The sequence below is a fragment of the Aythya fuligula genome, chromosome 16 (assembly GCF_009819795.1).
Source record: "Aythya fuligula isolate bAytFul2 chromosome 16, bAytFul2.pri, whole genome shotgun sequence".
Taxonomy (NCBI): domain Eukaryota; kingdom Metazoa; phylum Chordata; class Aves; order Anseriformes; family Anatidae; genus Aythya; species Aythya fuligula.
In genome coordinates this window covers 2,231,492-2,243,706 of record NC_045574.1, presented here as the reverse complement: position 1 = coordinate 2,243,706, position 12,215 = coordinate 2,231,492, and the positions used below count along the sequence as shown (strand labels likewise).

At 38.4% G+C, this 12,215-nt stretch overlaps 1 protein-coding gene across 1 annotated transcript; it reads left to right on the top strand.

Moving 5' to 3' along the window:
• The first annotated feature begins 3,563 nt into the window (after window positions 1-3,563).
• On the top strand, window positions 3,564-11,853 carry ASIP (agouti signaling protein). Its single transcript, XM_032198469.1, has 4 exons — window positions 3,564-3,577; window positions 5,377-5,531; window positions 9,345-9,406; window positions 11,677-11,853. Exons 1-4 carry the CDS (start codon window positions 3,564-3,566, stop codon window positions 11,851-11,853), a joined length of 408 nt encoding a protein of 135 aa, XP_032054360.1.
• The last annotated feature ends 362 nt before the right edge of the window (window positions 11,854-12,215 follow it).

The window sequence follows — 12,215 nt, the reverse complement described above, 5'->3', positions numbered from 1 at the left end:
TAAATAACTTACCACAAAGCATTTAACAGGTCAGCTTACAAGCAGGGAGTATCTCATAACTGAGAGGAGAATTCAGCATCAAAGAGGAGCGCTCCTTCCCCCTGAAATCCTTAGGGCAAGAATCTGGAGTCCTTTCTGTAGTCAGTGCTTTGATTGTCAATTGATCAATCTGCTCACCCATTCACCCATCTCCCCACACCTCCACAGTTTCCCCCTATACTGGCAGAATCCTTTCCTCTTTGAAGGGAGACTGGGTAACCAATTTAAAGCAAGTGCTATCTGTTAACTGGGGAAGCTGGGTGGGAAACATTTTCAGTAAGTCAAGGAACAGCTAAATAATTTCTTATAGTTAAACAATTACATGGATAATAAGGCCATCATATTGGTTTGACACAGATCTTAGAAAAACTGGAAAAGGACTTAGAGAACTTGATTTACAAAAACAAACAAACAAACAAACAAAAACAACCAAAAAAAAAAAACAAAAAAAAAAAACAAGAGAAGAGTAAGGAGATCCCTTGTCATCAGCAAAGTCACTAAAGGAACACTACCTCTGCTTCTAATGAAAAAATAGATAACTGAATAGTGGATATATCCACGTGGATAACTGAAGTACTGAGAGAAAAGTAATTTATACTTCTTTTATCATTTTATAATTCTTTGGGCTCAACCTGTTCAGCTGAGCCAGAAGAATATTAGAAAGTTACTTGCTCAGCTAGCCATCTCTTAGGAGGGAAAACAAACAAACAAACAAACAAACAATCAAATTTATACAGTGAAGAGAAATGTTCAGAAGGACTCAGGTCCTGGAAAATGAAATTGAACCAATCAGATAAACAAGATACCAGAATCTTTATCACTCAGTTTAATTAAGAATTAAGCAGTGTAATCCAGGCAGGGTCTATGGCCTGCTGCAGAATAAATCAGACCACATGATCTTAGTGGTCCTGTTTGGTTTTGTAAGCCTGTAGCTTCACTACAACTCTGCTCTCCCCTAAATATTTAACAGCATATTGTTTACCCAGTCTTATTGTAGCAGCTTCTGACTTTTTTCTCAAGAGCTCTTCTAAATCGTCAGTTCAATAGTCACTTCTAAATCTAATATAAACATACAGTGACAAGCCTAACAGCCACATTACAGATAGTATCCATAAAACAGTTTACAAGAACCCCATAGTTCATGCTGATCACTACAAATTTAAAATTATTGATTGCTTGTGCCTTCTCCACTTTACTGGAACAACAGCATTCAGAGTTGTTTCCTTCAATATTAGTTGTATCTAAGTGTTTCCATTATTAACAGACTATTCTGTTTTAAAATTCACTCCACCCTCACTTAGAGTATCTAGCATCTGTATGAAATGTGAAATGAGGATCCATCTCTTTGCTTTACACACACCATCACACTGGCTAGTTTTGAAGAGAGCGTAATTTTGCCTGCTTCATTAATTGTATCTGTATTGGTTTTAAATAGAAATGATACAGCAGAACAGACTGACAGATGTGTCTAATTCATTCGTCAGTATCTCTGACTCTGGAGAATGCATAATTACCTCCAGGCAAGCTATTCCAATATTTCCCTATCACAAACATTGGAAAGGTTTTCCTTATACGTCATTGAAATCTTTTCTCCCATAATTTAAACCTTTGTTTGTTGCCCTTTCCATCCTGAACAATGAAGGCAGCGGACAAAGATGGCTATAGTAGGCTCTGAATGAGGAATAGCAGGGAGGAGAGCAAGCAGTGAAATTTTTAGTGAGTTATAGCAAGTGTAATGGACAAGTTTCTCTCCTAATAGGACTCCAATCCCAACACAATTGATCTCTGAAACCAACTGAGTCATAGATTCTAGCTACTGTAAAGACTGATTCTTACACTTTATTACCATGCTAAGATTTGAGCTATGATGAACTTATGGCACAGGGGCTCAGCTGAAAATCCTCAAAATGGAAATTTATTTTCTTCCTTTTCAGCCCATCTGAGCTCAAGTGATTTTGTTCTAAACTGTGTGGCATACAGGTTATATAATTACAAGGGTTTTGACAGACCAGTGGAGCTGCAGAATATAAAATAAACTCAGTGTAGTTTGAGAGAGTCTCTGTGTGCTGAGTTATCCGCCACTTATATAAACACATAGAGAGTTCAAAATGATTTGATTTATATATAACAGTAATAAATACAGGATCTGTGAATCAGGGATTTTAAATATATTTAAACCAAGTCATGGTAGACACTGTGTATTCCTGCATGAAAAATCTGTGTAGATTAACTGTGTGCCTCACTTGTCACTTTGAACTGTGCTCAGGAAGCCTCAGGCAGGGTTGATGCAGGGTTGAATCTCCCATAAGCAGGGAGGTTCAGGCTGGATGTCAGGAAGAGGTTCTTCGCCAAGAGGGTTGTCGCACACTGGAACAGGCTCCCCAGGGATGTAGTCACGGCACCAAGCCTGTTGGAGTTTAAGAAGCGTTTGGATAGTGCACTTAATCATATGGTCTGAAGTCTGATTTTTGGGTAGGCCTGTGTGGAGACGGCAGTTGGACTCGATGATCTTTGTGGGTCCCTTCCAACTCAGGATATGCTGTGATTCTATGATTCTTTATTTAATCAAGGAACAGGTAATATAGACACAAGAAGAGTATTGCTCAAAGTTAGTACAGCCAATTTGCTGCAGATATAGAACATATCTCAGCTACCCAACAAACTGCTTTCCTTTTCCAAAGAGGGAACTCTGAAACAATTTTCATTGTAGCACATTTTACTTTTGTTGAAAATATAAGAAAATCATTTGATACAATCAAGGAGATGATGGAAAGGTATATTTTAGTAAGATGCTTTCAAAACCATGAAGTTAGAGAATGTAATAATAGTGTATTAGTGCTGTGGGTAACCCTGGCTGGCTGATAAGTGCCCAGCAAGCTGCTCTTTCACTTCCTCTCCTCAGCAGCACAGCAGGAGAAAGTACAGCGAAAAATCTCATGGGTTGATAAGGACAGGGAGGCCACTCACCAATTACAATCACAAAAAAAAGCAGACTTGTCTTGGGGAAGATTTAATTTATTGTCAATTAAAAATAGAATGCTATAGTGAGAAACAAACAAACAACAACAACAAAAACAACCAACAATTTCCCCCTACCCCCTTCTTCCCAGGCGTAGCTTCACTCCCAGTTCATAGAATCACAGACTGGTTGGGGTTGGAAGGGTCCTGAACGAGCAACTGCTCCACCATGGGTCACCCACAGGTGGCAGTTCCCCCCACATCCACCTGCTCCACCAGGGGCCTCTCCACAGGCTTCAGGGGAACTGCTGCCACGTGCCCAGAGCACCTCCTGCCCTCCTGCTGCTCTGACCTTGGGAGCTGCAGGGCTGCTTCTCTCATGTTTTCCTCACGCTGCATCACACTGTCGTTGTCATGATGTGATCAATATATCCAGTTCTTTCCCTTCTATTATTTGAAATCCAAAATTGTTAAGTTTGGAATTTATTTTTTTTGCACTCAAACTTGGCCTGTGCATGGAGATATATTCAATTTCTACTCCATTCCTCAGGAATATCGAGCTGGGGATGATGAGAACAGGGTAGGGAAACAATAAAAGAGTACAAAAAGGAAAAAAAAATGCATGAAAGGCATTTGTCTAAGGTTTGTCCATGTCAAAAACAACAGGACATAGGGCATAGCTGAAAATGAGAAGAAACAAAAGGTAGAACCAGAAAACAGAAAGTAGAAATAAAAGGAGTAGGGGAGCAAGAAAGATAGAATGAGTTCAATAACTTCGGGAAGATGCTTAAGTTAAAATCACCCTGAAATTTAACAAACAGCTTCAAATGCTTGTCTCTGTACACTTGTCTCTGCACAACATGCAGAATTTGTTTTAGTAAACTCATTGTGGTTATGGTACAGAAAAACTAGAGAACAGACAGTGCCTGGTGCTGGGCCTCTGTACCTGGGAATGAAAACAAACAAACAAAAAACTTGGGGAAAAGAGTCTGGAAGGAAGAACAAAAGTAAGAGAATGAACTGAAAGAAGCCCTCCAATGCTCTTTGCCAGTCTGACTTGACTCAATAGTATTTCATAGACTTTCTTCAATTTAAAGAAGAAGCAGAAATTTGGATGTATCACATTGGCAACCTATGAAAATTTTAATCCTAGAAATTCACATATTTTTTCTGGTTAAAAACAATTTAAGAATTACACTGTTTGCTGCAGATGAACAAGGATTTACTTAAACCTATTTCATGAAAGGGGAAAACTGGGTTCTTGCTGCCAGCTGGCCACAGCAGGGAGTGGATTGGTGTCCTGCATCTCAGGGGCATCAGGGAGACACACTCATCTGGCAGCAGCTTGGGCAGATGAATGAAATTCCCAAGCTGCAGACATGTAACCACTGAGCTTCACCTGCAGTTCTGACTCCAGAGTAACTTCTGGAAAGCCAAAGGGAAAATAAGTAGGCTGGAGAAGAAACAGAGCCAATACCAGTAATTAGAGGTATTAGAGGAGAATTATAAAAATAGTCTCAGGGTATGTCTTGAAAATACCCTAAACAGAATAAAATAAAATAAAATAAAATAAAATAAAATAAAATAAAATAAAATAAAATAAAATAAAATAAAATAAAATAAAATAAAATAAAATAAAATAAAATAAAAGTAAAAAAGGGATTTCTGATTATGGTCAGTAGCAGATAGGCGATAAACAGGATGTTTTCCACAGAAAAAAAAGTTTTTCACACCAACCTTGCACTTATGGCCAGAGGGAAAGGATGGACTTGTGCACAAGGATATATAATCAATAATCATCATTAGCAAAAGTACTTTTATGGACTCACTATCCACACAATCTGCATGTATCCACTGATGATTATTGATAGTGATGGTGCCCATCCACACAGCCAGCAATGACACAGCCAAGGGAGGCCTTGGGCCCATTGAGAGCAACTCCGGTTCTCAGTGGAGCAGGGATATATAAAAATCTGAGGTACTCAATGTCTTCCTCAGCTTTCAAAGGTCAGGTCTGCTTTTGGCCTCCCAGGTGCCTGAGCCGAGAGGCAGAGCCTGCAGGAACACAGCACTACGTAATGCAAGCAAAGATGCAGTCAGAGGGCACTTAAATTAAGAGGACGTAGAAAAGTCCATGAGACCAGGCAGGGTGCATCCTAGGGCACTGAAGGTACGAGTCAAAGCCTCTGCCTCTGTTCGCTATCATCTTTAAAAGGTTGTGGCAACAGAGGGAGGGTCTTCAAAACTTGTCAAAGGTATGTTAATACAATTGATCAACAGGATAGCAAACTATTGCTGAGACTCATTTCCTTGCTTTTCTTCTACATGCAGGTTTTGACTGATCTTGTTTTTTTTGACAATGGGATTTTTTCTCCCCAGGATGGAAAAAAAGAACCTCTTCCTAAGCCTATTGCTCTGCTACAATTTGCTCAGAGCTACCAATTCTCACATGGTAATCGAGGAGAAGACAGAACGCAACCTGTCAAGGAACAACAAAATGCACCTGTCAGATCTCCCACCCATCTCCATAGTAGGTTAGTAAAATCTGCCATTCGATGCCAAATGAACAGCACTTCCAGAAAGTACAGCTGTTGATTAATATGTATTATTTTGATAGCTTACTACAACATTGCAATTTCATACAATGCCTTAGTACTATACAGAAGTGAAGTAGCAGTGCAGGCGCAGTACCCAAGAATGGCAATGTAGCAAACCACAATTAAGTGTAAGAAAAAATGTAAGAAGAATAAAAATATCTGCCCTTTGCATTCGTCCTTCTCCTATATGCATATAAACAGAATGAACATTTGACATCCAAAATGCAAGAATAATTCCAAACAGTTATAATATGCAAAATAATACAATATGCTCAGCTAAAACTGAACATATCTTGGCATAATGCTCTCCTTTTCTGTAGACTGCTTTTTTGGTTCTTGGTATCTTTATTCCCAAAAGGAAAATACAGATGCAAAACTCCCTGTACTGAAACTCTTTTACTCTCTGTACAAAACTCTTGACCATGTCTGTGCTCACTTTCCTGTGGCAAGAGGCATCTCGAGAGGTATCTCAAGGCCTTTCTACAGCCCAGTTGTTCAAAAGTGAGAGGCCAGCCTGATCCTCCGCTGCCTCATTATCTACACTTGGAGCAATACAAAGTGAGTAAGAAAGCTGAGAGAAATCACTACAATTTTTCTCACTCAGTCGAATTGACATACCTTTTAAAACAGTTTACTTTGGAGCTGAAATGGCACATGCTCAAAACCTTTCCGGGTTTTATTTTAGACAATTGGAATCCACAATACTTTTATCATTTACTAGCTAAAAATAAATAAATAAATAAATTATAACTTGCAAAGCTAAATATAACAGTCCAAATTGTGCATTAATGGATGACCTAGGAAGACAGTCTCTAGCCATGATCTCTCAGATCTGACATCATTTTGCTCTAGCAGCTGAAGCAGCACACTTGGGTTACTGGACCAAGGTGATCTTCCAGCCCTGCAGATACCTCCACAGTGAGCAGGAGGATGCCAGCAAGTCTCATCATTCTCACTGAAGTGAGCTGGGAATAGCATCACTTGCCTCACCCTGGTGCACTGTGAGGTGTAACTAGAAGCTATCATTTTCCCCTTATTTTTGCTAGGCTCTGTGCATTACACAGCAGCTAGATGAAGAAACGGAGCTGTTCTTAAACGAGCGTACACAGAGCTTGAGAGGAAAGCATTGCTAGAGGGATAGAGCAATGATTTGGAGCCAGTCCTGCCCAGAACAATGGGAGAAACAAATGCAAATGGTGAAAGCATTTGGGAAAAGCAGCCAGATATAGGAAGTGGGCACAGAGATGGCTACAACCAGCAGCGCAGTCCTACAGCAAGCTGCTGCTGCTTCCACTGCTCAGGGGTGAGGATGATGCCGCATGTGGTGGTATTATTATAACTACAGTGCCATGGTAAAAGGCAGATGGTATGGTCTTTCCCATCACCACCACAGAAACAATTAATTCAGAATTGATAGTAAGTGTTCAAATAACCAAAGCCAACTCTCCACTCCTAATACATCTAAGGAGTTGATTTCTTTACGATTTATCAGTTAGAATTTAACGTGGTGATCCACATAATCTACTACATGCAAACAGAGACATTTCTCATCATCTTTGTTTACATATTTACAAATTTTATCGCTTCCTATCCAAATCACATTTTCTTACAAGTCCTGTCCCTTCTGATTGGCCACATAGAACAGGGATGAGGCACTCATATTTACAGCTTATTTTTCAAATAGTAATTATAGCAATACTCAAGTAATAAACCTCACTTGCAATCACACACCTGCCAGTAAATTACAGTGGTCATGGTATCAAATGATGTTATGAGTGGCTCTAATTCAATAAAACCTGAGATTGGAATTGAATCATGTTTTAAAACATAAGCAGAGGAATTCCTAGCATCAACTAGAACATGATGCAATCATCTAATTAATGCAGGGTTTTTATAACACTTCAAATTGCAGTTGTATCAACAGAAGTTAGAGGTGTGTATTATTAATATTTGCACAAGCCTGTATTACATTTCTCTGTATTTTCATAGATGAGATTTGTAATGAGCTGGTTAATTAGGCAGTAGTTGAAAACATGGTAAATAGAATATGAGCAATATGAAATTACTGGCAGGTGTTTTACCTAATGCAGAGGAACTAAGGAAGAGATGACTACAGTACAAATACTTCAAAAAAAGCATTTCCTTGTTTCCCTCTCAGCTGCCAACTGGGTATCATTTTCTTTGCCAAATTGCCTGGAACAATTAACACACATTTTTGTCACAGCAATGTATAAATCTCAGTTTAATGACGTCATACAACATATAAATGAACAAAATGAAAACAATTCTGTAAGTAAAACATTACAATGCAATTGCAGTTGTAATGTAGAAAATTAAATGAATGTAGAATTAAATGACTTAGAGGCAACTCAGTTACCAAAGGGTAACCCAGTTTCAAAGGGCAGTATAACAAAACCAACGTAATGTGCCAGCTGGAACTGATCTAAACCCCTAATACCACTTGGTATGATGCGTGCTTAAGCCATGCTCTTACTGAGTGGCCTGAAATTCTTTATGCCTGAAATACAGTTGTTCCTCCCATTGTCTCTTAGAGACAGATGTGTAACTCTATAATAATGCAAGGATAGTAAATGAAACTGCCAAGCAGTGCATTCTTAATTGTGTAATTCTGCAAATTCTGGCAATTATTAAGTGTTCGTATAAATCTCTATAGCAAGTTCTGGAATAGACAAGAAGCTGCTATTCATCAGTGAGCATATGTAAATCTTTTTATGTCAGTCATTCATTACATGGAGCTTGTGCTTATTACAAACCTCACACACAGATAACCAAGATTTTGAAAATATCATGATAGATTAGTGAGACAGGAAGTGCCTCACACTTTAGCAGAAAAGTCTTTCTGTGTTAGATCCCAGGATAAGTCTTAGTCATTAAGTTAATATACACTAATAAATAATTTTAGAGCTGATATAGTAATAATGCTAATATTCCTCAAATGATAGTATAGAAAATTTCATAATACTGGTGTTTTCATCTAAAAATAAAACCAAAAATTTTACATCAGGCAGTCTGAAATTTTCTTCCCCCTCCAAAAAAAAGAAAAGAAAAGAAAAGAAAAGAAAAGAAAAGAAAAGAAAAGAAAAGAAAAGAAAAGAAAAGAAAAGAAAAGAAAAGAAAAGAAAAGAAAAGAAAAGAAAAGAAAAAAAAAAGAAAAGAAAAGAAAAAAAAAAAAAGTACCAAATCGAAAGATCAGCTACCAGAGTTGAGAACCCAGAGCATATTTTTTAATTCCTGACAAATTTATGTAGGTAACACCACCTCTTACAGAACAAATTTTGGCATTCTGAAGGTTTTTCCCATTTTTGTTCACATGACTGATGTGCATTAACACCCTAATTTTTTACCAAGGACCCTTGAATTTTATTTATCTGAAACTATTGTTCACATTGGTCCAAATATCTAAAAAACACATTGGGCAACTGTGGGGAAAAACAAAACCAAAAAAAAAAAAAAAAAAAAAAAAAAAAAAAAAACTCCTAAAATACAAATATAGTTCTCTTTTGTTTTACATGAGCAACAGCGACAGCACAAGTTCAGGTGCTACTTTTAAGTGAGGACAGTTCCTAGAACTTCATTACTGCAAAACATTCAGCTGTGGAAGACTGCAGTGGTGTGGTAGCAATGCAGGTTATCTGCCTTCTGTTGCACAAAAATAGTATCAAGCATCTCTATTAAATTATATTTGCTGTAAGGCTGATTTAATAACGCATTTTGATATTTTCTTTGAAGATTTAACTAAAAGATCCCAGAGAGTCAGCAGGAAAGAGGCAGAGAACAAGAAATCTTCCAAGGTAAGTGGCTGTTCAGAAAATATCAACAAATTGGAATGGTTTGCTACTTCTATCATTTTCCTCAGTGCATTCATTTGAAAAGCTTTTACAGTCATTCCCTGATTTAAATAATTTGTATACAGTTTGAAGCTTAATACAGTAGAAACAGATGAAGAACATGAATGATGGAAGGAAAAGTATGATCGTAGATTTGTTACAGGTTATTGGGTTTTGTTGTTGTTTTTCAATTGGTTTTGGTTTGTTTTATTTTATGGTCCTCTTATAGAAACGGTAACTTAGCCTTGAGTCGCTTTACATATTTAAAACACTGTTTAGATATCTCCCAAAAAAGATACCATTCCCAGTCTTGCCATGTAGGTTAACTGTCCGGGCTCTGAAGCCCAGGGGCATAAATCCACTATCTGCTCATTTTTAACTATGGGTGCTAAAAAATAGAAGTAGAGGCATCCAAAGAATTTGCTATTTGCTTGAAAAATATTACCAAGTAATTTTATCAAATCTGTAGATACAGATTGATAGATTTCTTTAACCTGTAGCCATTAGGTATTAAATATGAAATATTACCTGGACTGAACTCCTACATTTTTAAAGACTCTCTAGTAGAGCAGAAAATAGCATTCTTACTTTATTTTTAGTTTGTCACGACAGCCATTTACAGTCACAATAGCCATTTACAGCCAAACCAGTAATAGCTGCAACCAGAAACATTTAGAGCTCCTTTTCCTTTCTAATTGGTGTCTTGTGTGGTCAGCTTTCCCTGGAACACTTCCTAAATTCGAAGGATGGCTCAGATTGAAAGAAGCCTCAGGAGGTCACATTTTTCCTCCTTCTCCTCAGAGCAGGACATTCTGGCAATCAAACTTTGTTCAAGTACTTGGTATTAAAAGTGCCTCAAGCATTTATAGACCGCATAATGTTTTACCTCACAACTGGAACTTCTGGCAAACTTACCAAGTTAAAAAATTGCCTAGAGCAGCTGTAGCTAGAAGGTTCCAGAGATCCTGCCCAGGTCCCAGGCACATGCTGACCAAGCCAAAGTTTTCTCCCTCTCCAAATCATGTTGTACCAACACTCTTCAGGCAGGCTAGATCTTTTTCAGCTCACTCAGCTGTGTCTGCAGTTAAGGATTCCCATGCACAAATCTAATGCACAATTGATTACCAAGCTCCAAAAGCAGACTGCCAAACTAACCTTGCGAGGTAGAGTATTGCCAAATAACCTCCCCTCTCTCTGAGCCACACAGTTCATAAAACAAAGTGGATCCCATCCCCACAGATGACAGGGAGGTTTCATTCTTCCATTTTAAAATTTTGGAGATCCAAGAGTAACTTGTTACCTATAATAATGTCATCATCTTTGAAAATTTGTGTGTCCCTTTCTTCGGTGATGCCATATTCTTCCCTTCAGAGTATAATCCAAAGCTTTATCTAGTCACATTTATAATTACTTATAATATGGAACTCTTGTGGTTTTACCCAGCTGGGCTGCCAAACTCCACCACAATTGCTCTCTCACTCCCTGTTATCAGAAGAGAGGAAGAAGAAATTACGCTGGAAAGAAAAAAGGCTTACAGTTTGAGATAACTTAATTAAAGAGAAAAGGAAAAAAAAAAAATAAACAAAAAAAAACACTGTATGGAAGCACACAGAAAGTAAAAAAAAATTCTCTACTTCCCACCAAGGAGTAATGTTTGGCCACATCCCGGGAAGCAAGGCCTTATTACATGTAGAAGTTGTTTGGGAGGACAGTCATTTTACCAATGAGAGGCTCCCCCCTTCCCCTCCCCCTTCCCTACCTTTTATTGCTGAGTGTGACCCCATATGGTATGGAATATCCCTTTGGTTGGTTTAGGTCAGCTGCCCTGGTGGTGTTCCTTTCCCATTTTTTGCCCACCCCCAACCTACTGGCTCTCGGGGTGTTAGAGAGAGTCCTGATGTGCCAGCACTGCTCAGCAGCAGATACAACACTGGTGTGATACCGGCTACAAGTGCAGAGCACAGCACTGTATGGGCTGCTGCAGGGAAAGTTAACTCCATCCCAGCCAGACCCACGCAGTTGTTGCTTGATAGGTTGCAGCAAGAGAGTATTTCCTGTGATCCAGTCCCACCACATCAATCCTATATTGCTACCTAACATAGGTCCCACTGCTAGCAACCACCTACTAACCTCAAGCCACAAGTTCCCATAACTCATTTTATTTGCATCTGCCCTTTATTCTGACCCATACTTGTTTTACCTTTGTATGAATTTTTTTGTTGTTGTTGTTGTAGAAAAAAGCTGAACTGAAGAAACCTCCAAAACCAAGGCCCACACCTGCAGCTGACTGCGTGCCAAATTTCAAAACCTGCAAACCACACTTGAATTCATGTTGTAACTACTGTGCCTTGTGCAAATGCCGAATATTTCAGACCATCTGCCAATGTCTAACGTTAAACCCAAAGTGCTAAACCAAATCAGGAACACATTACGACTTCTGTCTTTCATTAGCTTCTCAAGTGTGTATGTCAAACTGTCTAATGTGCATAGCAATTTAACTAGAAAGCTTTGAAGCTGGTAGGTTGGATTTGCTCCTCTTCAATGGACAATGGTAGTTTTCTTCATGTGGAGAATTCTGTCATAAACAAGATGGCTTTTTAGTGAGCAGATAAACAGGGAGATAGATAGGCCTTAAACAAGCATTTTTAGCAAAACTAACCTGCATTTAAGAAGAATTCTGGGTTCTTGGTTTTGTTTTGTTTTAGGGTTATTTGATTGATTAGTGGGATTTTTTGTTTGTTTTTGAACGGTTCTGTTAACCAAAGAATTCAGT

Coding starts and splice junctions, on each gene's coding strand:
- ASIP (XM_032198469.1), top strand. Junction 5,532..9,344: donor CCCACCCATCTCCATAGTAG/GTTAGTAAAATC, acceptor TTTTCTTTGAAG/ATTTAACTAAAAGATCCCAG. Junction 9,407..11,676: donor AGAACAAGAAATCTTCCAAG/GTAAGTGGCTGT, acceptor TTGTTGTTGTAG/AAAAAAGCTGAACTGAAGAA.